The 27,353-nt window shown below is 40.7% G+C and overlaps 2 protein-coding genes across 9 annotated transcripts in view; both read right to left on the reverse strand.

Annotated features, from left to right (window-relative positions):
* HMBOX1 (homeobox containing 1) overlaps positions 1-27,353 on the reverse strand; it is a 728,731-nt gene that overhangs the window by 289,433 nt on the left and 411,945 nt on the right. The window lies entirely within an intron of this gene.
* Positions 1-27,353, reverse strand: part of MSRA (methionine sulfoxide reductase A) — a 267,633-nt gene that overhangs the window by 166,250 nt on the left and 74,030 nt on the right. For 2 of the 8 annotated variants that reach the window (XM_048937484.1, XM_048937486.1), the window contains exon 2: positions 6,286-6,354. In XM_048937484.1, the coding sequence (XP_048793441.1) occupies positions 6,286-6,354 (69 nt within the window). Of the gene's footprint in view, positions 1-6,285; positions 6,355-12,255; positions 12,340-15,453; positions 15,521-26,770; positions 27,270-27,353 lie in introns of those variants that run through there. The other 6 variants (XM_048937480.1, XM_048937483.1, XM_048937479.1 and 3 more) reach the window with 6 other exon arrangements.

Raw genomic sequence — 27,353 nt, forward strand, 5'->3', positions numbered from 1 at the left:
TAATATTTTTTTTAATTTTCAAAGGGCCTTGGAATGATCCTCATTTATGTGTTCATCACTATAGGTCTACCTGGTTAGAGTTCCAGGCTGGATGTGGCTCTGGGCAGCCTGGGCTGCTGGTTGGCGACCCTGCATATAGCAGGGGGTTGGAACTGGATGAGCACTGTGGTCTTTCTCAACCCAGGCCATTCTATGATTCTATGATCTAAATAAAGAATGCAATTGCTTCCTGCTGACCCAACTCCTGAAGGTCTGACCAGCAAACAGAGCGCTGACCTTTTGGCAAGGCTATGAGCAGGATGTTTAAGCACCATTGGAAACCAGCATGAGCCCAAACCAGATGATGGAGGCAGGGAAGTGGGCTGTGTTTCAATTCTCTGGAAGAGGCACTAAAAAGAGGCTGTAAGTCAGTATATGGAAGATAAAACAAAAGGAAAATGGGAAATAGTGATATATTTCTTTAATACCCATACTGTGAAGAACTGTACAAGTCCTGCCACTTAGTACACTTCCTTCACTTTTCCAAGATGCTGAAAGAGAATTAGCATGAGAAACATGAATCCTTCTGGAAGATGTTCCCTCTGGCTCTCAGTTCTTCCACAACCTGATCCCAGTAACATCTGCTAATACTGCTGTACATGTTTCTCCTACAATTTGGGTCACAGCACACACACCTGTTTCCACATCATGAAGTCTTATACTCTCTTCAAACAGAGATGTAATATCTTCTGACGTGTAGCATGGTTTAAAGTTTTCTTTTTTTTCCCTTTTCTGAGCAACAGAGAAAATCTGTTTGATCTTTTCTAGCTACCTAAAACAAAGGTATTTCTCTGGGGGTCCAAACTTTTTCCTCTGATTTTCTTTTTCTGGTGAAAAGAACAGAGCTCATTATAAAACCAGAGTAATTCAAAACTGAGTCAGAGTAAAGGACTTCGTAACACACTTTCTCATCTTAGAGGCCTCCAGTGGGGGCTTCAAGTACTGGGAAAGGAAACTTACACACAGTCATCGTGGATAAATACATCTTAAATACACCATGCCAATTCCCAGTGATCAACTGCTGTATGTTGTTATATTTACCTGCTGGTAATCATCTCATTGGAAAGATGTATTTCACAATCACCTTTTAAAACAGAACACAAAAAAAATATTCCCTAATTGGCCAAGATTTCCCAAATGTCCATCAGATTAGAGAGTATGAAAACTTGACCATAGTCTATTATTTCAGCTGGGGTCACAAAGCCTAGTATAGAATCACAGGATCGCTATGGTAGGAGAACACCTCTACTCATCCAGTCCAATCCCAACCCATCCTTACCATGCTCACTGACCATGTCTCTCAGTGCTGCAAAGTAAAAGGGTTGGTGCACGTTAATATGGCACTGAGAAGTTAATCACAGGTTTTAACCAGTTCCCTTAAGTGTGAAGACCCAATACATTGGGAATTTTACTCAGATCCTTCAGCAACATTGCAACTATGGGACCATGTAATGACTTACGCCAGAGAATTCTCTGCAATGGTTGCCAAACACATCTTCAGGATTTCAATTAGAAGTCCTGTGACTTTCAGCTGAAAGGAGTAGCCAAAACATTCTGTGCTGTCAGAGGAGGGGAAATGCTTCAATGCATCCAGTTGGAAATGATTTTCCTTTAGTTGAAAAGTCGCCCTGATGAAGTCTTCATTAGGAAGGGCTGAAGCAGCCAGGAGCAGGTCCTGCTCAAGGAGCTCAGCATGAGCGTGTGGGGGCTGGACAATGCCACGCTCAGAGGCTGTGTACGAAGGCTGAGAAACTGGATGGTAAATTGCAGAACCTTGGTGTAATCCCCTTTTTGCTTTTTAATAACCTTTGGAAGCAGTGGGAATTGTGGCAATGCAGAGGGTACGTCTGAATCTCAACAGGACATAAAAACTGAGGCAAAATATCACACTAATATGGCTACACAGAATTACTGGAACATGCTGCTGTCTATTAAGTGCAGAGCAGAAGGTGAACAAGCTTGGATGTGTCTGCCAATTCAGAAATGCCTGTAATTAGATCTTATCAGTTACTTAACATCCTACTTCTGTCTATATTTTGTTTACATTAAGAAACCAATTACCTCATTACTAGCCAGTACATGTCAAGCAAATACAACATAATATGGTCCTGTATTTAAAAAGTGTAATAACTACAAATAACTACAATTAATTCTTGCCAGGTTTCAGAAAAGGTAAATAAGAGTCTTTCTATGACACACAACACTTCATTTCAGTGAAACAAGTTATCATATGAAGCATTAATATTCAGAAGCTCTGACCAGAAGTGTTTCTGAGCATAATGCAGCAATGCATTTAAATGTGAGTTTAAAACATACAAAGAATTTCAATGGCACTGATGGAACTATCCATTTATTGAAAGCATATGCTCTGCAGCTTCTATCCAAAACTCCATCCCAGACCTTAGATTACTCCTTTTCCACATGTTATCAAGCCCCTAATATATGCTTATTTTCTCTTTTCATTTGTTTTCTGGTCAAAAACAGTCACTAAGGGTAAAAAATAATTAAACTGGAAATACCTATGGCCATTAAAATTACACTACAGGAAAAACTTCCAGAACTTTTTTATTGCATCTCTTTCATTTTAGCACAATACAACCCAAACAGCCAATACTCAGCACTGCATCTGCTTCAGCAGCTGAAGGTTTGAATACAATCCCCTCTTCACTTTAAGGGACAAAGTGGTTTTGATACAGAATTCTGCAGTGTTTCCAGTGAGACCTTGTGCAACGTCTGCCTACCTCCTGTGCTCTTAGTGCTTCATTACTGGCTGGAAACTGGATTAAGAGGTCACTGGATGGTTAGCCTTCAAACATTTCCATTAAAGGCTCACCCTCACCCTTGAAATCTACCATTTCATCCTTGTTTCTACCGCTGTAGAACCATTGTAGAAACAAGGACACATTTCTTTATTCTAACCAACAATAAGTGTGTCCTAGGCAGCTGAGTGATGCCAAACAACCTGAGAAGCTCAAGATCATTTAAATAGTCTGCTGAAATCTGTGAGGTGCTGTTATAAAAGGGAAAGCAGTGGGAACAACAGGCTACTTACATTCACCCTTGATCAAAACATGAAGTTGTATCACAAAAAAAGTAGCACAGCATTAGTAGGAGCATCTCTAAGGAGCTTTTGCAGAAGATGGAGCTATGGAAAGCAATCTGACTGCATTTTACTAGCAGGCAAAAAGATTAGCATGTACAACACAGTACTGCATTTTACATTTAATTTTTACTGGTGAATCTGCATGAATCTGGTGAATCTGGTGAATTACCACCAGTATTGGTAATATTCACTGCAAGTAGTGAGGTTAACCATAGGTTATTTACCAGGCTGCCCAGAGAGGCTGTGGATGCCCCGTCCATCCCTGGAGGTGTTCAAGGCCAGGTTGGATGGGGCCCTGGGCAGCCTGGGCTGCTATGAAATGTGGAGGTTGGTGGCCCTGCGTGTGGCAGGGGTGGGTTGGAGCTTCACAATTCTTCAGGTCCCTTCCAAACCAAGACTTTTTATGATTCTATGATTCTTTCCTAGGTATTTTTAAAGAAAAGGGATCATTCCCAGTGACAACTGCTTGAGTCTTGTCCCTGTGCAACCACAATTAGAGGATTAAAGAATGTTTCTGCAGAAGAGATTGCAGAGGCACTCTCTTGCTAAGGTGGAGTCATAGAATCATAGAATCATAGAATCACCAAGGTTGGAAAAGACCTTCAAGATCATCCAGTCCAACCGTTCACCTATTCCCAGTAGCTCCCAGTCAGATCCACTACTCCTTAAAAATATTATACCTGTATTATATCTGTATTTTCCCCCAGCCTACAGAGTCCTAAAATACAAAGAACTTGCTGTTAAGAGGAACACACACGGATAGGATTAACAACAATCTCAGGACAAGATTTACTTACACAATATTTTTCTTTGAGCATTTCCTTTCATTCCCATTCACATGGGGACAGAAAACACAGTCCCTTTGGACTGTGCAAAATGAATTGCAGCATCCTTTTTCTATACCACTTATCAGAACGTGATGCCAATGCCAACAAATGACAACAATTATCATCAGAGTCATGTTTGTATACCGTTATATTTCAGGTCTAATAGTAAACCTAAGAACACGTAGGTTTTCCATTTATTCACAGCACAGATGGCAGCAGCATGAGTTTTCACCACCTATCCCAGCATTTGCAATCACACGTTTGTGGAAAATCTAGAGCAATTTAAAAATGATGGAAGCTATCAAGCTTGATAGCAGTAATGAAGGCTCCTTCAAGAAGGATTAAAATTAGGATACTTAATAAGATCTGGAGCTTTGCCAAGGAAATTCCATAGGTAGAATACTACTTCCTATGAAACGTTGCAAATGATGTACAATCATACAGACAATAACAGCACTCATGCCCACACCCCCATCAACACTGAAAAACTGATCTAAGCATCAAAAAGAAAATAAAGGAAGAGCTTTATAATGTAACTACTGACGACTACATCAATATCAGGTCGTACCAGAACTCTCTGACTCCACCTTTGTAGGATATCTCTACATCTATCCTAACCTTAGAACTCAAAACATAACAGAAAAGCATTTTCTACTAGTTCCAAGCAATCTCCCATTCCACCACTCCAAGAATGTTTAGATGCCCCCCAAGTCCCCATACAAGGGAACACTGGCAGGAAGATGCTACTGAGTCAGAAGAAAACTAAAGAGTACTTGTAGAAGTTGTTATGATAACTGAATGGTGAAACCCACAAACCATTTCTCTTGTCAAACCATGGTACCACAACAACATTAGTACCACAGACAGGTTAACATTTATTATGATATTTTGAAATAATCGAATGAAAACATAATTTCAGGGTGACAAAGTAGTGCCTATGGCTAACTTAGACCTTTGAATACCCACAGGATTGCTAAAAATTTCAAATACAAACATACCTCAGTTGTTTGAAAACAGATTAAGATCATCAATTCATTCCAGATAGACTAATAAATTGTTATTATATAGGAACTGTCGAGCAGGGCTCAAGTTTCTAAATATCCATGCTATGTCTTTCCTAAGTTCTTTTTATTTGGTAGTTCATTTCAGTGTTGAAGCTTTTTGCTGCTGTTAATAAATTTTGCCTAATTACTCAACAGAACATGAAATTCATTTCATTATCTGTCTTGGAATCACTGCACACAGGTGTAAAATTGCCTGCTAATGCATGGTTACATATAGGCTGCATTTTTGTCTTTTTGCTACATCACACTGGACACTTATATAGCACTGCTTCCCTCCTTTCATGGGTACATCCTCCAGTTTTACAAATATCCTCCAGATGTCGTTACACATGTTGTCTGACAATATTTATATGTATTCTATTAGAATGGGCTCAGGTCAAAACCAGTGAGGACTGCTTTATATACCCAGCCTGTACTAACTGTAATTCATGGCTCCATCAGGCTAGATGATGCAGGAAGTATATAAAGGAATATCAAGATTTACTTCAACATCACAGATGGATAAATATTTACTGGAGTGCAATAAATTTCCTAAGGTGACTTTGTACCATCCTGTAGGAGCTAGTAAAGAATTATATCCTTTCTAAACAACCCAATCTTACGGTTCAAAACACATGTAGGAAATTTTTTCATTCTCTACAGCAGTAACCTTTGAGAATAAATGCCATAGGAATCCACCTTTTTCTTCCCAAGTGAATTCCACAAATTCATTCTTAGAGACTAAGATTAGCACATTCTGACTATTCCCAGATTAAGCTGAAGTCCGTGTCTTGCTTAACAAAAAAACTAGCTCTGTTGTCTCTCAATAGGAAGTCTACAGGATGACTCACAAAGTACAAAACAGGTTTGGTTTGGGGTCACGCAAATGGAAAAAGATCTGCAAGCACAGTAGATAAAGCTTTCTACCCAACTGAGATCTATGCACAACCAAAGTTCTGGAAAGTCAAAGATCATCTTCAGAGTTTTGTTCAAACTAATGAAAAATCCGACAGGACCTGACTTACATAGAAACCTACTATTGGTGAATTTGTGTGAAACAAAACAGGACATTAAATATTCTGTCTGTATAACCCAGCAAAATGCTTTTAGTATGCTCCTTCTGGGGCACGGACATCTCCCAAAACCATCAGTGGCTCGAGCTGATCGTAGTGATAAGAAAATTGCTACGGCAGCCCAGATTCTGAACTTGCCCAAAAATAAGATATTTAGCACAATACATCTGAAAGCTTTAATTCCAAAGCTGATGCCTTACCAAATATAGCCATCTGTGTTCCCTCTGGGAAAGGTTCTACCATTCTGTTTCCATTGACATGATGTTTATCTAGAAGGGAGAAGAAAAAAAAAAGTAAAAATGTAACAGAACATAACACTTTCCATGACAACACAACTGTTTTTACTCAGAGTTCTATTGACACCTGACGTCTGATTTATCAAAGCTCTCCTGCACGACTCTCCAGTAACTGGGACTTTGTAGCCTCTGAGCCTATTTCTCAAAAGCACAGTCCTCTACGGACCCCAGGACATAAAGTGGAGCTGAATTCCAATGTTAAGTCAGCTGAAACCACAGTAACGCATGCATGCAGAGCACCACGCATCAACACTGACTGTTACAGGTACAGCACTGATCAGGCAAGCAGACAAAGCAGGGATAAGCTAATTCTCTGTTGCTGCTAGGACATGGTGCTCCTCCACAACAAGTTTTTCAGTGTGATCATGCATGAATCCCAGATGCCTACCTTGAGCTGCAGCGTAACTTACATTGGGGAAGGGCATAAAGCAGAAATACTATGCAAATAATGTGCATAAAAGCTAAATAAGGACTGATATTCAGTCTTAAGGAACACAGTGCATGCAGAAAAGTGTATATGGACAGCATTGATGGTGTGCACACAGGGGAGTTTCTATGCAAGACAATGGTTGAAGCTCGCTTTGCTCCCTTTGAGACAAGATGGCTAAGAACTGCTCTGTTTCCAAACTTCTAAATGAAATATTCCTTACATCCCAACATACTTCTCTTTCACTCGTCTCCTCAGCATAAGGAAAATTCAAGTCCTTGTGATATCATAGGTTTATAATTATTACTCAATCAAGACTGTATGTAGAACCAGGAACAGAGCACTTAAAGTCCCAGTTAAAATACAAAGATCCACACCAGAATATTCTCAGTCTTTTTCACTGCCATTTTCACATTCATTTCCTAATCACACCCTTCTAAGAGTCATTGCCAAGACTGGTGGAAAGGATTAAAATCATCTGAACTGACAATACAGGTTTCTGTCCACAAAACACATTCCAGGGAGAAAGCCAAGAGATTTTCTCAGTATTATATTTCTCCCTTTGGTACAGAATCTGGTATGGAATAAAACAGGTCAAAAAGAGAGCACAGGACTGCCTTGCAAACTCCCTGAAAGCAATATTTTTGATTAGCAGAGAGGCATAACACAGTTCTAATCCCAGCTGGCATCAAACATTTATCAACAGGCAGTGATGGGGGGAAGCAGGGTTATCTGCAGTTGGTGCAAGAGGTCCCATGAAGACAATTGCTTACATTTAAGGAGATTGAATGCCCTGTGCCACGCAAGTCAAGAGAAGGGCTGAAAGGAAATTGTTAGGAGGCTCCAGAGGGGTAGTAACACGGCCAGTGCAACACGAGGTTTCCACCTTGTTAGCCATAGCTTGCATTACAAACATGATCTATAGCCATCTGAGATGGGCAAACAGTCGGGAAAATTATGAAACATCATGCAAGATCAAATAAACTAACCCTGCCCTGGTCCTGATAGCTGCCTTCATTTAAAGAGTGAATGACATACATGATGTATGATGTAGTTCTCAATTCAAATGGTAAGCTTTCAATATATTAAAATTAGTATTAAACTTTCAGAGGTGAATAGGGCTTGAAAGAAAATGTTTTCAGACTTCTCAAGTCATTCTCCAATGTTGTTTCGAAGATCACAGCTAGATAAAATAATTAATTTCCTTAACATTTATATTTTATTTTACATTTTTTAGCGTTCCCTGCCCTCTGCCTAGGTGCCTTAAATAGCAGAAAAATAAACAAAAATAAACAAAATTTACAAGGGTTTCCACAAAGCACAAATTCTACCTTAGGAAGAAACAAATATTGGTATACATATTGGTATAAAGATTTTCTCAACAAATACGCTATTCAAACAATATTGCAGTTTGGATTTTTTACTGTTTAATTCTCCTTTACAAGTTGGATCGAGGTGCCCCAGAAAATCAGCCAAACCTTGGCCCCATGGAATTAGAAAAAAAATCTGACAGGTTTCCCATAATTTGCCAACAGAAACAATATATTGCATTTTCAAGTCATTGTCATTCCAGAGGCGCAGGTTTACAGCATATAAATTAGAAACTACAGAGGCTAGCAGTGAACATACGGCTGGCTATGAAAGTCAACTTCAGCTTCTTACTGGTGAAAAGTAGGTCTTACCTTAATACAGTTGGTATTTTAAGTGGTAATGCCTCAATGGACTACAGAGCCTTCAGGCACTTGGAAAAGATGAGTTGGGAGGACATGGATGTCTTATAACATCATCATGATCCTCTTGACCCTTCTGATTTCAACAGAAAGCTGATTGGTAAAGGAAAACTTTTTCTTAAAATTGATATTCAGGCTGATGGCATTTTTGTCTACATAATTTCTCAGTGAAGCAATGTGGAACTTCCCCTCAAAATTACCAAATGCTGCTCGAGTCTCAACAGCAGGAATTCTCTACCATTTTTCAAACTAAGTCTGAGAGATATCTGCAACATACAGTGCTCCCTGCTGAACAGAAATAGCATGCACTGAAAGCAACACATATCCTAGAGGTCTTGACATTCAACTTTAGCTTCAGGCAAAATCTGCTGTAGAGATACACAGTGCTGGGCCCTTTCTCCTGAGATGCTCTGGACTTGTATGGAAATAATCTTTACACTCCTTCTTTTCTGTCTGTGAAACAGCATAATATATGGAAAAATAATCAAAAGTAGCACAGTAGAATAATCAAAAGTTGCTCAGGTCTGCAGTACTTCTTTAGCACCATTCAGTCTCTGAAGTCTAACACTGAACAGTTTCTAACATAGCCCTACAACTGTCCTTTGCTAAAGACTGACTGAACTCAAGTAAAGTTAAATGCATGGATTAGAAAGATAGAATGGCTCAGGTTGGAAGGGACCTCAAGGATCATCAAGTTCTAACCGCCCTGCTGCAAGCAGAACTGCCAATCACTAGATCAAGTACTGGATAAAGCTGCCCAGGGCCCCATCCAACCCTTGGACACCTCCAGGGACGGGCATCCACAACCTCTTTGGGCAGCCTGTTCCCGCCCCTCATCACTCTTCCAGTGAAAAACTTTCCTAACATCTAACCCAAATCTCCCTTCCTCTAGCTTAAAACCATTCTCCCTTGCCCAATGACTATTTACCCGTGTAAAACATTGACTTTCCTCCTGTTTATAATCTCCATTTAAATATTAGAAGGCCATAATAAAGTCTGTCCACAGTCTTCTCCAGACTGAAGAAGCCCAGTTCTTTCAGCCTGTTTTCATAGGACAGGTGCTCCAGCCCTCTGGTTACCTTTGTGGCCCTCCTCTGCACCCTCTCTAAAAGCCCAACACCTTTCCTGTATTGAGGGCCCCAATCTGGGTGCAATACTCCAGACGAGGCCTCACAAGGGCAGAGTACAGAGGGTCAATCACCTCCTCCGCCATCACTACTCTGATGCAGCCCAGGATATCGGAGGCCATCTGGGCTTCTAGGGCACACTGCTGGCTCATGAAAAGTTTTTCACCTACCTGGACTCCTAAGTCTTTCTCAGCAGGGCTACTCCCAGTTCTTCTCCTGCATCTGGGATTAAGTTGACCTAAGTGCAAAACCTTGCACTTCGCTTTGTTGAACCTCATTAGGTTTACAAGTGCCCACCTTCTGAGTTTATCAAGGTCCCTCTGTATGGCATCCCTTCTTTCTGCATTATCAGCTGCACCACTCAACTTGATGTTACCAGCAAAGTTGCTAAAGGTGCATTCAATCCCATCATCTATGTTAAATAAAGATGTTAAATAAAGATGTTAAAGAGTACCAGTCACAAGACAGAACTTCGGGGGACACCGCTCATCATCAGCCTCCACCTGGACATAGAGTGACTGACCACAAACCTCTGGCTGCAATTTTCCAACCAGTTCCTTATCCACCAAATAGCTCACCCTCCAATTTAGGGGTAAGGATGGGGTGGAGGACCGTGTCAAAGACCTTGCAGAAGTCCAGGTAAATGACATCAGTTGCCTTTCCTTTGTCAACCCATGCTGTCACTCCATTATAGAAGGCCACCAGATTGGCCAGGCACAGTCATCCCTTGGTGCTGTGCTGGCTGCCTCAGATCACCTTCTCATCTCTTACGTGCCTTAACATGTCTTCTAGCAGGATCTATGTCATGATCTTCCCAGGTACGAAGCTGAGGCTCATCAATCTGTAGTTCCCCAGGTCTTTCTTCCTCCCCTTCTAATAAATGAGAGCGACGTTTCCCTTTCTCCAGTCACTGGGAACTCCACCTGAGAGCCACAACTTTTCAAGGGTGGTTCAGCATCCACATCAGCCAGCTCCCTGGGATGCATGCAGTCCAGCCCAATAGATTTGTACAGACTCAGCCTCATGAGGCAGTCTTGGACTTGTTCTGTCCTTACAGTGAGGGGTACTTTGCTCCCCTGGTTCCCACCCCGAGGTTCAGAAGTGTGAGGTTCAGGGACACGAAAAATATGAGAATCCTGGCAGCCAATGAAGTCTGAAGCAAAGAACTCATCGAGTACCTCAGCCTTATCTGTTGTAGACGGTTCTCCTTTCTCACGTGTCAGGGGAGGTACACTCCCTTTAGCCTGTCTATTCTGACCAATGTACCTACAGAATCTCTTCTTGTTGTTTTTAATATCCCTCCCCAAGTTCAGTTCCATCTGTGACCTGGCTTTCCTAATCCTATCTGCGTATGTCTGGACAGTACCCTGTATTCTTCCTAGGCTGCATGTCCTTGTTTTCATTGCCAGTACTTGCCCTTCTTTTCCCTCAGTTCGACCAGCAGGTACTTGCCAAGCCATGCCAGTTTCCTGCCCCCTCTGCCTTCAACAGGCAATATCTATACTAGTAAGCCATTAAAATAAACAAGTCCTATCTAGAAACTATTTGACAGTGTGTTAATTAGCCTAACCAAAATCACATTATACCCTGTCTTAGCAATCTACCAGTATGGACAACCAAGTTCCTGTGCCTAGACCTGTTCTTGGGAACATTTTCATTTATTAGCATACACTTCAATTATCTTCACAGTTCCATGTACGTCAATGGTATCACACCAGTAATAGAAATTTAACAACAGAAGATGTTCTAATGAGAAATGTATAAAAATACATTTCCTTTCAGACCAGCCTGACTTTGGCTTTAAGCAGATTTTCTCTTTTGCTTGTATGTATAAGTCTAGAGGAAAATCAAAGCCCCATTACACAAAGACTTGCTGCTGTTAAGTTAGATTACTAATACAGTCATTGCCAAGGCATTTATAGCACATATCAGGCCTTTAACAGAATACAACTTGCAATTAACAGAGACTTAAGCTTGTCTTCTTCTCTTAAACATACAACATTATTGCACTTAAGTACTATTGAGCAGTCAGATACTCATAGCCAAGTCATCTCTCACAGCAGTACAGACAAAAGTTGCACCAAGAATGAAATTAACAGTGCAGAAAGTCTATACAGGGCATTCTGCATAACTGCAGATACCTGAGAGGAACCCTAGGATAACAGATGTCATTAATGAAGATGAGCTCCCTACTTGTGGACTCAAATGAAGCAACCTTAAAAAGATTGGGCTTCCACAGAATGCTGATCCAGCATTGAGTGAAAATGAGAAATTTTCTGCTCTCAAAATATTCAACCTCAAGCAATCATAGCAGAGATTTAAAAACATTATTTTCTATTCCCCCATAAGAGATTCATTTGTTCTTCATATTTATCTTTTGTTTTTTAAACCATTAGGGAATATTTAGACTGCATATCCAAACTTGCTTTATCAGAGCGGCCAGAAAGTTATTATTTTTAAATGAAAACTGAGATTCTCCCATAATCAAATTAATCTAGGAGTAAGGGTCATATTTACACACAAGGACTGTTAATTTGCCATGGTAAGCGCAGCCAGGAATTGAATTGAAAATAGCTGATTAACCAATTACCACGAGCCTCCTCCTTCCCGAGCAGCTTTGCTGGGCTAGGACTTGGAACACAGCTCTGCCACCCGTTCAGCACAAGCACGATGACTGCACGGAGAGAGGAGGAGGAAAAGGGATAAGCCATGAGGGGGTGAAGGAGGCTGATTTGCTTCCTAAAGCCAATCAGCTGCTTGAACAACCCCTCTTTCCCCATCTGTTTTGTCTCAGACACTTTTCCACCTCCTTCTTTCACAGCAATATTATAGAGGTTTGCTCTCCATTGGTACACCAAACACCCACTTGGCCGTCTGCATGGCAACAAGGTCACTGAGGAGCTGGAAATATCTGATGAATGACTCTGTCGTCCTATGACAGGCTAGAAGACATAAGACGTTTGTAAAGCAGTTATGAAAATAGCTAAGTGGCAAGTACTTGCAAAAGTGTCATATAAGTAATGAGATATTATTGTAAGAGTTGAAAGGTGAGCAGCAAAGAAACAGGTTGGATATTTCAGGTTGAATATTAGGAAAAATTCCTTAGAAAGAGCAGTGCTGCAGTGGCACAGCCGCCCAGGGAGGTGGTGGGGTCACCATCCATGGAGGTGTTCCAGAACCGTGGGGATGTGGCACTCAGGGACATGAGCAGTGGGCATGGTGGGGTGGGCTGGGGTTGGACCTGGAGATCTTAAAGGTCTTTTGCAATCAGCATGATTCTCTGAGTCTTTGATTCTATGATTCCATAAAAGCTCTGCTCACTTTTACAAAGTGTTAGGTAAACATGATGTATATAGCTAATATTTAGCATGATTGCAAGATTCATTTTAACTAAAAGTTCCGATGCAATAACAGGGCATACAACTTCGAGCCAGGCCCGGAAAAGACTGCTTCCACCTAAATAAACAGTGGTGAGGAAAAGTGCTCCTCGCTGAACAGGCAAGCTATCTAAATGCCTCCTTCTGCATTTTGGATGTGAGAGGAGTGTGTCATCCATAACCACAACTCCACCTCCTTAAAACACAGTGATGAAAAGTGGGATGACAGACATCATTTGAAAGCTCTGCTCGTAATCTGCAGACAGGCTGATGGCATTTCACTGTGACCTATAGCCAGAACGTTCTTTTATTTGAAAACGCATTGAAAGCCCAAGTTTAACTCTGGTGCCTGAGATTGTACTCTCCAGAAGGACCACAATAAAATGAACGCCGCGATGAGAAGGTGTCAGATTCATTGCCTCTGTGATGGCTGAGAAAGCTTTACTGCTTGAGAAGACAGGATTATCAGCAGTTTGAAACCTGACACAACAACAAATCTAGCCAGCAGCACGGTTGAACCACTTTGCAAGGAGTAAGACATTCAGTAAAAGCTCCTCATGGCATGATTGGTAACCCACTGTGAGATACACGGGCTATCAGGCCTGTTCATCCCCTACTGCTTTTTCATATAACACATTTCACTGCCGTGCACCATCAATATACAGGACATAATTGAAGGCCAGTGGGTTTCCTTTCAGGCTTGTAAACAAGAAATTATCTGATTTGTATTTCCAGTAAAAGACCACAACGTTTAGAAAAAAGAGTGGAAATTTGGCAGTGCCATGCTACCATCTAATATCTAATGAGCAAAATGGTAAATGGTACCAAAGAGAAGAAACACTAAGTGAGACACACAAGAGGGAGAGGGCTGCTCAACTTCAGGCCTCTGCAGAGCTAATGGTGATAGTAGGTGTGTGACTCATGGTAGAGTTTTGTCCATAAATTCTTCTGAGCTGGTAACAAAATTGAAGCTCTTTCTTATATTCAGGTCCAGTTCAACGAGCAGAAGTGTTAGCTGTACAAGCTCCCATGTAAGAAGAAAATCTAATGTCATAGCAGATGAAATCCCAAGAGCTGTGTTTTAAATCACTTTGTTCCCCCAAAGGATATTTTCAGCTTGGAACACTGCTGCCAGAATCCAACCATTCATGTTTCCAAATCTGACAAGTCATTTTGGTGCTCAGCATTGGCAGAGAGATGGCGTACATGATCTACTGGGTATCTTTCACCTCTCATCTCTGTACTTCCATCATCCTCCGTCAGTAGAGATCAGCTGTCAACTCACTACCAATTAAAAATAGAGGTCACCTCCGTAATGGTAACTCACTGCCTGCAACTAATTGTAGTAGTGTGTCATTGTTCTCACACGGTGGTTCCCAACTGTTATTAAACAAGCATGATATTGTTAAATGGAAAATATTAGATTATGAATTATGTTGCAAAATAAGTAACTGCTCACTTATTAAAATAGGTCACGAAAGGAAGAACGGTAGCTGAAAATAGATTCGAAATGTATTCTGGAGATGTCTCAGATTCTGACACACAGTGTTCTGCTGCATCCATTCTATCAAACAGATTATTACACACAAACTGATTGATGCTACAAAATGTGATGCGCCCTAGCACAGCGTGTCAGTTCAGAACCCAGAGCACATGGACTCCTCAAAAAACACAGGTTATTTTTAATGAACAAAGGCAAGATTATCGCACTCTGGTTTTGTTCTTCTGCATTTCTTACTGGGAAACGCACCAACAAGAATGACAGGAAAATAAGTTTCTGAAAATGAAAATGAATTCATCTCTTAGGAGAGGGCAGTGGGGAGACAGAAGGGGAGAAAAAGCGATTCTGAAATTTCCAATCTACTGTGGTTTGCAGATTAGTGGCTGAACAGCTGTGCCTGTAGCTGTGTGACTGTGCTAATAGGAAGCAGTATGTCATGTGGCGATGGACCACAAGGGAAGCCAGCATGGCAGTGTGAAAGGGTGGATGGGCTGCAAGGCCGTAGGAGACTGTATCTGTGATTGGGAAGATAGGAACATGCATATGACAATGAGAAAAAGCCAGCTGCAGGGTCGTGCACAAGACCAGAGAGAGAGCAGATGTAAATCCTGGGTGCCCCCAGTAGCAGCTAGGAAAAGGATGGTGGGGTGTTCAAGTAAAATGTAAGGATCAGAGATGTATTAGGGGGAAACTGCCAGAGGAAACTGCCCTAGAAACTACAGTAAATGACACAAAACCACATACCATTATGTGACATTCATGCACACAGTACATGAGAGCTCATAAACTGACTGTACCTGCACGTGCTGCTTAATAGATCTTCTGATTGTGTAGACCAAGTGTTTACATTTTGAGGTTTGGGGTAGATACATCAATGCTAAACTAAATACACTCAAACCAGAATTCATACCTCTTAGTTTTAGACATCTACAATGGATATCTGCAACTAAGAATTCGGCCTTGGATTCTTCTGTACTCTGGAAAGAAACAAACAGTGCTGCAGTGATTCACGTGACATATTTGGGATGTTTTCTTCAGGATAAAATGAACCATATTCAAAAGTGACAATTTCTCAGTGTCAATTATAAGGAAACTACTGATCAGCTCAGATGAATTCCACCTCCATCACCTTCAATATTATCACTGAGATTTATGACCTAGTCAGTGGGAGGATTATATGTACCTGCATACACATGCATATTCATCATAGTAAGGCCTTGGCACCAGCGGAGATTCTGAGTTATACACCAGAATAAATAAAACAGACAAATATATATAAAGCAGACAAATGTTAACAGTAAAACGTTTGATCAAAATAGCGGAGGAAACGACAGCAGAGAAAAATGATCTTATCTACAGGGGTTGCTGGAAGGTACACAACCTCATATCCAGTTTTGTTCTGTACCGCAGTCACAGAGCTCTAATTAACACCGTGTTCACCCAGGTTAGACAGTTCGCTTCTGTTGAAGTGGACAAGAAGATTTCAACAATTGTCAGCCTGCTTCTGCACAGCATAGAGTCAAACTGATGGTACACTTACCTATAGAGCTTTCAGCTGCCAGCCTTGTATCATGACGTGGCAACCCAAACAAAAATAATAAAACTAATATTGCATTTTCTGTGTGCAACGTAATGCTTGGCTGGTAAATGACTGGGGTTGATAATTATCCTCTTCGACAAATGAACGGGCCAGCATGCCATCATATGAGAGAATACAGCAGCACTCTGTAACGATCAGCAGCGCAGAGTGCCTAGAAAAAGCCCTAACCCAGAACAGAGTGTGATATTGAGATATCGCAGTGAGGCAGACAATTATGCCATTACTACCATTCCTGCTTTTCAGGCACTCACAGAATCACAGAATCACAGAATCACCCGGGTTGGAAGGGACCCCAAGGATCATGTAGTTCCAACCCCCCTGCCTAGCAGGGCCACCAAACATACACATTCAGATCAGGTTGCCCAGGACCCCGTCCAACCTGGCCTTGAACACGTCCAAGGACGGGGCATCCACAACCTCCCTGGGCAGCCCGTTCCAGGGCTGATGCCAGCAGCATCTGGTTGTCAGTGCAGGAATTGAACAGAGCTGATAAAGTACAACTGGACTTTATTGCAGAGCTCCAGACAATGCCTTTCCAAGCCCTACTTGAAACCCTTATCTAAACCAGCTTGGATAAGAGTACTATCAGACAGAAAGATCCAAACAAAGGCTGATGATAAGCACAGAGTTGGGAGGAGATGTCCAGTGGGGTGTGGCAGCGAGGATTGTTAAGCCTGGGTTTATTTAGCAGCTTTATTAATGATCTCAAAGACGGGGTGAAAAGCACATGAATTAAACATGCACTGGATACTCAACTGGGACATCATGCGTGCACCATGAAAAATGAAAACCCGCACAAAGCTCTAGGCAGAAATTCTGCAGTGAAGCACAGAGAGATGCAAAGTAGCTCCAGGAATAGTACGGTTTGCTTATTATGGAGAAAGAGTTTATGCTCCAGTCTTTCTGGAGGAAAAAACCATCTAAAAGAACAGGAACCAGAGCCTGAGGGAAGGACAGAAGATTCACAGGATACATAAAGTTGTATAATGGCCAGGCCTTGGAAACCCATGTGTCCTCAGCTTCTCTTAAAGAGACTGCTGCTGCTGGGGATGCAGTCCCAGTCGGTTTGCTTCCTGGCACTTCTTGGCTCAGCATCTCCTTACTTGTGAATCATCAACGTAGATGCCAGATCCTTGCCTAGCTAGTGATAAAGCTTCACAAAACAGTGCAGACCTAATGGTAAAGTCCCCAGGTTGCTTAAATGCATTGCTTTCTTTCTTATTTCCTTTTACAAATTCACGTTTACATAAACAATCTTCTAAATGCGACTTTTGATTTCAGAGGATGCCCCTTTTCGAGGGTTCAGCCTGGGAGTAGTTAGGTCTTCTGCCAGTTAGTACTGGCTTTCTTAACACCAACCAGCTGTTACTGGCTCTTTTTGTCCAGAGCTTCTCAAAATTAGACTACAGATATTTCTGCTGGACATTCACATAACACATTCACAGTGGAAGAATCCCTTTGAAATTCCTGGCTGGCCATGAATTTGTAGACAAATAGCAGCACAGTGGTTTTCCAAGTTTTTATTTGCATGCATAGAGGCATAACTCAAACATTTTTTTCCTGAAGAGGAAATCTCAGAGAAACACTGCTTCTCCAGTACACACTTATTTGAGTAATATTGCCATATTTTAATATTGAAGCAAAATACGTCACTGGGGCTAACAAGATCACACTAACTCCCTTGTTTCTCCTAAAATACAGCATGGAAAAGCTCGATCCAGGAAAGGTTCCTCTTATCTACAGCACCTGGGCTAACGATGAGAAATATGTAGCACAGGCCAACCCATTGCTTTTAGGCATTCACAAACAGAAGAAATGAATCTTACCTACAGGTGACTACTTTTTCCCCATTGATTGATAGGGCCAAGGGTGTTTAGCTCAGATGAAGACTTCTATGTCTGACCAAAGCAATTCCAACCTGAAAGACTATTCTCACTTCACTGAGAGGCAGTCCCTCCCAGAAAACCACTTCTCTATAATCAGTTTTGCATTTGTTCTCCTTGAAAATGGAAAAGGTAATTTTCAAGACCCAAGAACGTGAACAAAACGTGTTTATCTGACTTTTCTATCTAAAAGTAATCCAACAAACACATACTATGTTTCCCAGAAATCTGTTATGTTCATTATCCCACTAACAGAATGATGGGTCAAATGACTTCACAAAGTTCACAGTGTCACTGATAAAACACGTCTTGATTCCTTATGCCAAAGATCTCGGCTAGCTCCCTCTCCAGATAACTTGAAGTGCATTGACTGGCCTAATGAAACCCAGTGGAGGGAGTTCAACAGTTCCTATCTATTCGTGAGTTAACATCACTCAGTCACCTACAATTCAATTTTTCTAAGGCCCTGAGATTTTAATTTGAGTAATACTTCTATTAATTACGATGTCTAATAACAATGTCTAAATCAGACATCTGCTAAAAGTATGTAATGTTAATTTATTGGAAAATCTCCAGCAGTGCTCAATTAAAATGTTCCCCAGTTAAGCTAATGCATATGATTTGTAATGAATAGCAAAATTAGATGCCGTTAATAAAAATAAGAGCAAATAAAAAAACAATAAAACCTTGAGTGTAAGACTGACAAAATTAAGGACGCAGAATTCTTCCTTAGGTGGTAGAACAGGAATTCTTGAAAATGGAATATTCTCACATGGGTTTGGAGCCTGTCTGTAGAGCACTGCTCTAAATTAGCATCCACAGGAACTATTTGCTGCACAATACGCTGCAGGAAATAGCATTAATCTTTACTGGGTTTTTCTTGTTTTAATTGCAGTTTTCCATCACGAGACATTTTTCACGCTCCTTAAGTATGTCGGCTTACGCAGAGGCCTATATTTGGCAGAGGGGGCTTTGCTATTTTTAAATAATTACAGTGCTTTGCAGCATGTCTGCAGTCCCGTGAATTAGAAGGATAGTTGAAACAAGCAGCGCTTCTGCTCATAAGGAACACTGCCCTCCCGTTATCATTCTGCGCCTCACTGCGTGGCCCCACAAACCCATTAATCTGCTGGGTTGTTTTTTTTTTTAAACAGATCTACAAGAAATGATGGAAATGAGGAACCGTGCGGCCTCAGCAAAGCATTACAATACACCGCGGCCCCTTACAGCACAGCTGACATTTCTTTCTTTCCTTGTGAAGATGTCAGCAGCTCTGAGCACGGAGCAGCGTGCAGACTGTGATATAGTATCTCCCTCATCCACGTTCCCCCTTGATGGCAGATTATCTGCCCGGAGGTGGCATTAGGCCTCCGTCAGCTGTCAGTCAGCAGATGAGCAGGAACGGTCCAGTGCTTCATTCCCTTTGCTCCTGACAGTGATGGATGACCGAGCCCGCTGCTCAGCAGAGCCTGACGGGCCCAGGCCTCCCCTTGCAATCTGTTCCAGGCGAACGCCAGCCTCCTTGTTGCATCTCCCCAATGCAAAGGTGCAGCCTACGGGCTTTCCTGGCTCAAAAAGGGGAATTGCGGCTTCGCTCCTTGAAGAAGCTCGTAATAGTAAAAAATAAAGATGAGTACGGTGTCAGAAAAGAGCGCAGGCGCCACTTAGCTGCCCCCACATAAATATCTGACTCAAATCTGCAGACAGACACCTCAGCCTTAAATATGGTCTAACCACAGCACTGCTGTCCTTGTGAAACAATATGGCATTGCTTGTCTTGTCGCATTCAGAGGGGATGCAACTTCATCTTGAGCACAGACTGCATTTCAAGGCCAATACTACTCTTTCTTAGCAACTAGAAATACATTGGAAAGTATTTTGTACTTAACAAAATTACTGTTTTCACTTCTACCTAAAGTCAAATATATTAGCCCAGCATTTTAGGTTCAAACTATGTTGCTTTACTGAAGCTAGTGAACACTGATCACAAAGCTAAGCACTGGCTGCTGCAAAACAGCATCTACATTTTAAGGATCCGTGATGCTCCACAACTGACTTCTTCTCCAAAGTGCATAAGTGATTCAGGATGAGACTGAAGAGGACTCACACATGAGTAGCCCAGCATCGTTACCTGGGGGAAAAAGCCCCAGGACAACAATAGAAGAGTAAATAAGAATAAATGTTCTCTGAATGGTGAGATCTTCCTTGACACAATAGGGATTTAATTCACTGTAGGTAAGACTTCAGTGACTTCAAGAACCTAGCAGTTGTCTGTTTTTATTTACCTGTAAAATGCTAAGGTAGGTATTCTGGGGGTGACTGGTAATGCTTCACATCAAGAATGTCTACGTTTATAGTACTGAATTGCTTCAATGAGATGATCAGGCTTCCTTTCAGGTAATGGAAAAGAATAGGTACGTCTTGTGGGATCTTCAGCCATCGTTCCTGGTCCAAAGCAAATCCATGGAAAGTATTGCACTGACTGACTAAATCAAGAACCTACAGTAGGTGTAGATGGTAAATTAAATACGGCACTTCGGTGTTTGCAAAAATCTTATGAGCAGATCATACACAGCACGTTACTAAAATGCCATTTCAGAGTGAATGCAGCTGCTATGATGAGTGAAACATGTTTGTCTGGCTTAAAAGAGCATTAAAGGACTAGCAAATCCAGAACTGTTAGATATAATTGATACTGAAAGATTAGAGGAAATCCAGAGACAGAACAGCAAAGGTGATGTCACTGGTCAGGTGCTCCAGCAGAAGTGCAAAGGATACACAAGGAAGGAGCACAAGCAAGCTCAACCTTGTCTTTGACACAGAATCATAGAATCACCAAGGCTGGAAAAGACTTCCAAGATAATCCAGTGCAACAGTCCACATACCATCAACGCTTCCCCACTAAAGTGTATCTTTTAGTACAACATCCAAACATTTCTTGAATACCTCCAGGGATGCTGACTCCACCACTTGCCTGGGCTGCAGAGCCTGACCACTCTTCTGGACTAGAAGCTTTTCCTAACATGCAACCTGAATCTCCCCTATCAGAACTTGCTTCCCAACTTCTAGAATTCTCCTTTTGAAAAGAAGGAAACTGACCCAGGAATTTATTTTGGCAGCTCTAAGTGGTAATATTCCCCAAGGTTAAACACTGTAAATTCTTCTGTATCATGACAGGGGGATATGGCATTACAAAGAACAATTCAGACAACCTAGACATAAGCTCTGGATTCCGTTCTGGAGGTGTTTGCCTCCCACTCTTTCTCTCCACTGGAAGGAGAAACACAGATTTTAGTTCCTTAACACTGAAGTTAGCTTCTTTACCCTCGAGTTAGCTGCACTACACTGAAGTTAGTTTCTGTGAATAGCCTTACAAATTGCAAAGGATTTCATCTTAAAGCTGGAACTTGTTTTGAAAACTATCAAAATGGACCTTTCAACTTATTACAGCACGAGATGTAGGTAAACAAAGCATGTATAGGCTGGTAAATCTAACACGATTCATCGCGTTCTACTGCAGCCGTCTGAAATACCCTACCTTGATCATGTTTATCAGTGATTTGTCATTGCTGCTCCTGGAATCTCATTTTAATATAATTTTCCAATGGATCTTGTATTTCTAAGGAATGCCATTCCCGTGAGGAATAAAATAAGCACAGCATAGTAAAGGGGCTGTGTTCTTACAGCAGCATTAGCTGCTGTACATTACAATATCTATCCTATTACCATTACTAACAGTAAAATCCACCTACTTTACACAACAGGAATTGAAGTCTTCCTCCAGTAAGGAAAGGTAAATTATGTTCTACAAATACATAACACATTCCTTTAATGAAAAACACACTTACTCTAACTAATAAACTGCATCCTTTTAGAAATTTTGCATTCTCTATGGTATTGTTAAGCTCTACAAGATCTTTAAAAAAGAATTTGAATCAACTCTATGATGTATTGAAATTAACTGTATTATTACAGTTGTAATACAATGTAATTGAAAAAACTGGGGTGTAATGGATTTATCCATTATGGTTTTACATGTTGTAGGTAAACTACCTAGAGCTCTCATCCATGGCTCAGGCTAGGCTTGTTCAGCACGGCTGTGGTGTGACATACAACTCAGCAAACCACCATCATTCTTTAACAACTCACTTGTGTGTAACAATTTTATGGGTCCTAATGAATGAGGGATATGGGAATACTGCTGTATTTCAATCCCTTCAGCCCTGGATGAGTTCAGTAAGTTCTCGTTGCTTCTGTAACACCTCACAATTGTGTATCTTCTACTACAGTGGCGGGCCACAGTATTCCTTCCTTGGTTAAACCAGGAAATAGAAGAGAGCTGCTGGGAAATCCTTACTTACACAATTTTATGAGCAATACCAGCTAATGCTTGAGATTTCATGGTAGACAAAGCATATTTTTGGCAGATAAAATGGATGTGGGATTTTTAACATTTTTCCCTTCATAAAATGACAAAACATAATCACAGTCTTAGTACTTTAATGCGTCTTTATCTACAAGAAGTAAATATAACATCAAGCATCCTGAGTATATAATGCATAGTTTGCAGAAAACTGCAACAGTTCTGCAGTATTTTTATCTTTATAATGCTGAAATAGCATCGCAAGTGTGTCTCCAATTTGGTACTATTTTTTCATCTTGTCGCATGTTATATGACCAGCTGCATCTTAAGGTATTACATAATGAAGGGCAGACTTTCAAAAGGATTCAGCAGCTCCCACTGAAATGATGGCTGATTTTCCTAAGAGCTCAGCACTTTATGTTCTAAAATCTTTCAAAACTCTGACTCCTGTGTACTATTCCAATGAGCAATAAAGAACAATGATTAGGTTTATAAAGAGTTGGTGTGCATTCAAGCAGATATTCTCTGGCTATTGGGACAGTATGGCCACCCCAGCTTTGGGTGAATAGTGATAGGACAAGGGGGAATGCTTTTAAACTGAGACAGGGGAGGTTTAGGTTGGATATGAGGAGGAAGTTTTTCCCCCAGAGGGTGGTGAGGTACTGGAACAGGTTGCCCAAGGAGGCTGTGGATGCCCCATCCCTGCAGGCATTCAAGGCCAGGCTGGATGTGGCTCTGGGCAGCCTGGGCTGCTGGTTGGTGACCTGCACACAGCAGGGGTTGGAACTGGATGAGCATTGTGGGCCTTTGCAACCCAGGCCATTCTGTGATTCTACACCTAGGAGTGCCAATCTAAAGATCAAACAATTGTCTTGCTTGAGGTCAGGAGCCAAGCTATACACAAAAGTTCCTAACATTTTGCAAACTTTAAATGAAAGACACATCTAGAAAGAGAAGTCATCTCTGTCTTTACACAATGTAGATGGAATAGAGTTTAGATGCTGCCAAAAATGAGGAAGTAGCAAACTTCTGCTACTGACTGTAGAATATTCATTGGCAACACCCACAGGCTTTGTATGACATTATCACAGCTCCAAAATATCAAGTTGTTCATGAAAAAAAAGTTATAATTAGATTCTCTGGCATTCTCACATGAAAACCTTGAACATATCCAATAATAATAATTAATTATGTTTTTCTCCACACTTTATAATATCTCTCAACATAAGATAATGTTTATTGCTCCAGACCCATAAAACACTCTAGACCCAGTTTAACAAGCAGTGAGGGAATAATGAAAATGTAATTGCTGCCTTTGTTAAGAAGGTTGCTGATGAACTTTATTTGGTATTTGAAAATTGGAAATCTGTGTTCTGTGTTGAATACTAAAAAAAAACAACATATATGATTATTTACCATATAGGCTAATGTAAGTTAATAAAATTATCAGTCACCTCGGTGGGATCAGGATCTCTGAAATGGTTCATCCAGAAGGAGAATGGGTTAAAAACTCTTTAATTTTGATAACATTTAATCTGTGCATGCCACTCTGTTTTCAGATTTCACTGCCTTCCCCAAAGTGAAACAAAAACTTAATCATGATACCTCCAGCAGAGAGTTGGATGAATGCTTACTGGCAAGAATGTAAACGCATTTCCTAATGAAAGTCACTCACAATTTGAAATTAATTTGCTTTGACCATGCTCACTTTGCTTTTGTATTTACTTTCCACGAATACTCGATTGATTGAATTTGCCTGCTCTAACTGTTCAAGGAAAACCAATTTCAAAAATCACATAAGTGGGCATTCAAGAAGCAGAATTTAAAATTCACCCTTCTACTTTGTCTCAGTTACTGTGAAAGCCACAATGGTATCTCATACTTAATAACTTCATTGAATTTATTCCCACAGCCCCCAGAAGGACAGAATTAGGAGCTACTTGGCATAGCTCTGGTAACAGAAGCCAGAAGGCAGAGAGGAAGACTGAAAATCTACATCCTAAGGTCTATATTAGCAGCCCTAACAATATCATCATCTTCAGCTTTGTCAACAGTAAGCAGACAAGAAACATGAAACAATCATGGCCAAGTAGTGCAATTTTTGCTGCAAATGATCACAAGCAGTATGTAAACCAATGGGGAGGGGGTCAGTGGCCAATACCTAACAAGGACAGAAGTATTTAGTAATTCAAGTACAAACAAGACAACGTTGCAAATTCAAATGAGCTCCCCTACATAAATTCATATATTTACATTCATGTGTGCCTGTATAATTAAACTTCAGTAATTAATCTCAGTTTTAAATTCCTGACAGAAATACAATTAACTGCATAATTTTGAAAATGTGGCATTGATTTACAACACACTGTTTAGCCCATATTATTTAGGCCATCTCTACACAAACTTATCTACCCATAGGCAGCTCGGGTTTCTTGGTTTGAAAGGAAGCCATGGCAGCAGTTGATGTAAATTGGAATGCTCTGCAGAGCCAAAAAATAAAGGCAATATATATAAATACAGTGAGGAATAACCACCCACCAAAGCAGATAGTGAACTTCAGATATCAGATGTGCCCTGATAGATAGACAGATCGATCTATAACAGTGGAAGGGACTTTCTGAATCCCAACTGTATTAGGCAAGCCCAGCTAATGAATTTATTAGGATGCTCCAGCACCAAGGCAAACTTGAAACGGTGTAAAGATTGAACCTTAAAGGATCACGTAACACAGCAGAATCACTCCGCTCTTGCTTTACTTGAAGTCAAGGTTCCTCTTACAAGTGAAAAAAGTACTCAAGGGTCATTCAGGTGATCTATAGGAATGACTATAAAATAAGACATTTCAAATATGGTGAACTGAAAACATGAGATTATAAGAAGTATTTATGAACTGTTAGAATTGCTCAACGGCATCATAAATATGGGAACACTGAGAAAATGAAGGCTTGGTTGGAATGTTCTTTGTTTCAGAAAGAATTAGTTGGAGCTTTCTGTGACACGGGTGCTCAATAAGTTACTTCTTATTTCAGGCAAAGATAAAAGAAATGAAGTCTCCAAACCATTCTCCATAGTAAAGTAAACAGCAGCAACAACCTGCTTCCTTAGGGAAGCATTTCCATTTGACTGAATATTTACAAAATGTTTTATTCATTTAAAGTAACATCATGCAAGAATTTTAAACAGAGATTAAAGAACCTAAAGAGAAAATGGAGTTCCTGATTTCAGATATTTAGATTTAAGATATTTAAGATCACATTACTCTGGATGTGGCTCTGGGCAGCCTGGGCTGGTGGCTGGTAACCCTGCCCATGGCAGGGGAGTTGACAGTAGATGATCCTTGAGGTTCTTTCCAGCCCAAGCCATTCTACGATCATCTTTGGATGATTTTAAAACCTTTCTTTTTTGTTTGTTTTACTAGTGAAAAGTATAGTATGAAGTATACTTTTTCTTGGTGAACATGTAAGATATCCTGCTTTATTCTTGGTTCACACACTGTCTTTCCTTTGATGTCTTGTTTATGACTTTTCACTAGATACACCTGGTTCACTAAATACAGAAATATCATAGCAAACCTAGTAGAATTTCAGGGCAAATGTTAGGCTTCAGATAATCTCCATATAATCTTCAGAGTATATTTATTATTGCTCTTATTCTCATTCTTATATTTTGAATCTTCTTCCTTATTTTTTCCTACACACAGTTGTATCCACTCTTAACACACAGTTGTATCTGCTCTTGAAGCAGACTACAAGCTTCCCGAGCAAAGGAATCTTCTTTACGTGTTCTCCATTATCCTGTTCAGTGGAGCACCGTTTTCCTTCTTGTCCTGTATAACTAGAGATAGGATGAGAGAGAATGGCCTCAAGTTGTACCACAGGAGGTTTAAGTTGGTTAGTAGGAAAAATGTCTTCTCTGAAAAAGAGCCACCAGGTGCTGGAATGGGCTGCCCAGGGACACGGTGGGGTCACCATCCCTGGAGGTATACAAGAAACATTTAGATGTTGTACTATGGGTCAGGGGAAATGCTAACATGGTGGATGGTTGGACTAGATGATCTCAGAGGTCTTTTCCAACTGTGGTGATTCTAAGATTCTATAATTTTCACTGAATTGTTTTGTTAGGAAAGGCCACATGCCATGCACTTTTTTGATGTTTACCATTTGGAATGTCTTCTTTTGACAATATGATTCATATCATTGATTTTAAACCTTTGCAAAACAATATATTCACTTCCTGCACAGAAAGAAAAGATGATAAATTCAGACACTTCTCTTTTAGGCTCTAAAATTTCTGCATTAAACACAGATTTCCATTATTACTGATCTAATAAGTCCTATTCTCATCTGGGCTATCAGTAACTCAATAAGTAATTACCATTCACCTTAGGCTGTTCCAGTCCATTAGACCAATACTGATGACTCAGGGGAGGCAATAAACGAAGAGCACACAGCTGATAAAAGAACAGAAAGCGATGTGAGAAAATGCTGCTGCTGTAACTCATGCTCCATTGCTATGTTTACTGAAGAAATGCTCAAATATCGCTCAATTTCATCTAAATTGATACGATCAAATGTAGAGTAAGTTTATAATTTTAATGCTTTATTTCCTTACACAGCTAAACAGAAAAGCTGTTCACACTGATGTTACAGAGGAATGCAAGACCTATATTTATTTCCAGTCCAAGCATCATAGAGGCTACTGGATAGAGCTCTGCTCTATCACTGGAGACTAAGAGTTGCCCTAGAGAGCTGAAAATCCATACCTGAATTCACTCTGATTCTGATCTCACCTAGTCGAATCTGTAGATGATGTCTGTCCAGTTATGCTGCTGAGAACCAGGTCAGAACAATGTGGGGTGGTCCAGCGTTGGACTCAATCTTTATGGATCCTTTAGAACTTGGGATATCCTGTGATTCTATGATTCTATCACTGCACCATGGCTGGAGAAGGAAGGGAAGGGAAGG

This window comes from Lagopus muta, chromosome 2, assembly GCF_023343835.1.
Source record: "Lagopus muta isolate bLagMut1 chromosome 2, bLagMut1 primary, whole genome shotgun sequence".
Taxonomy (NCBI): Eukaryota; Metazoa; Chordata; class Aves; order Galliformes; family Phasianidae; genus Lagopus; species Lagopus muta.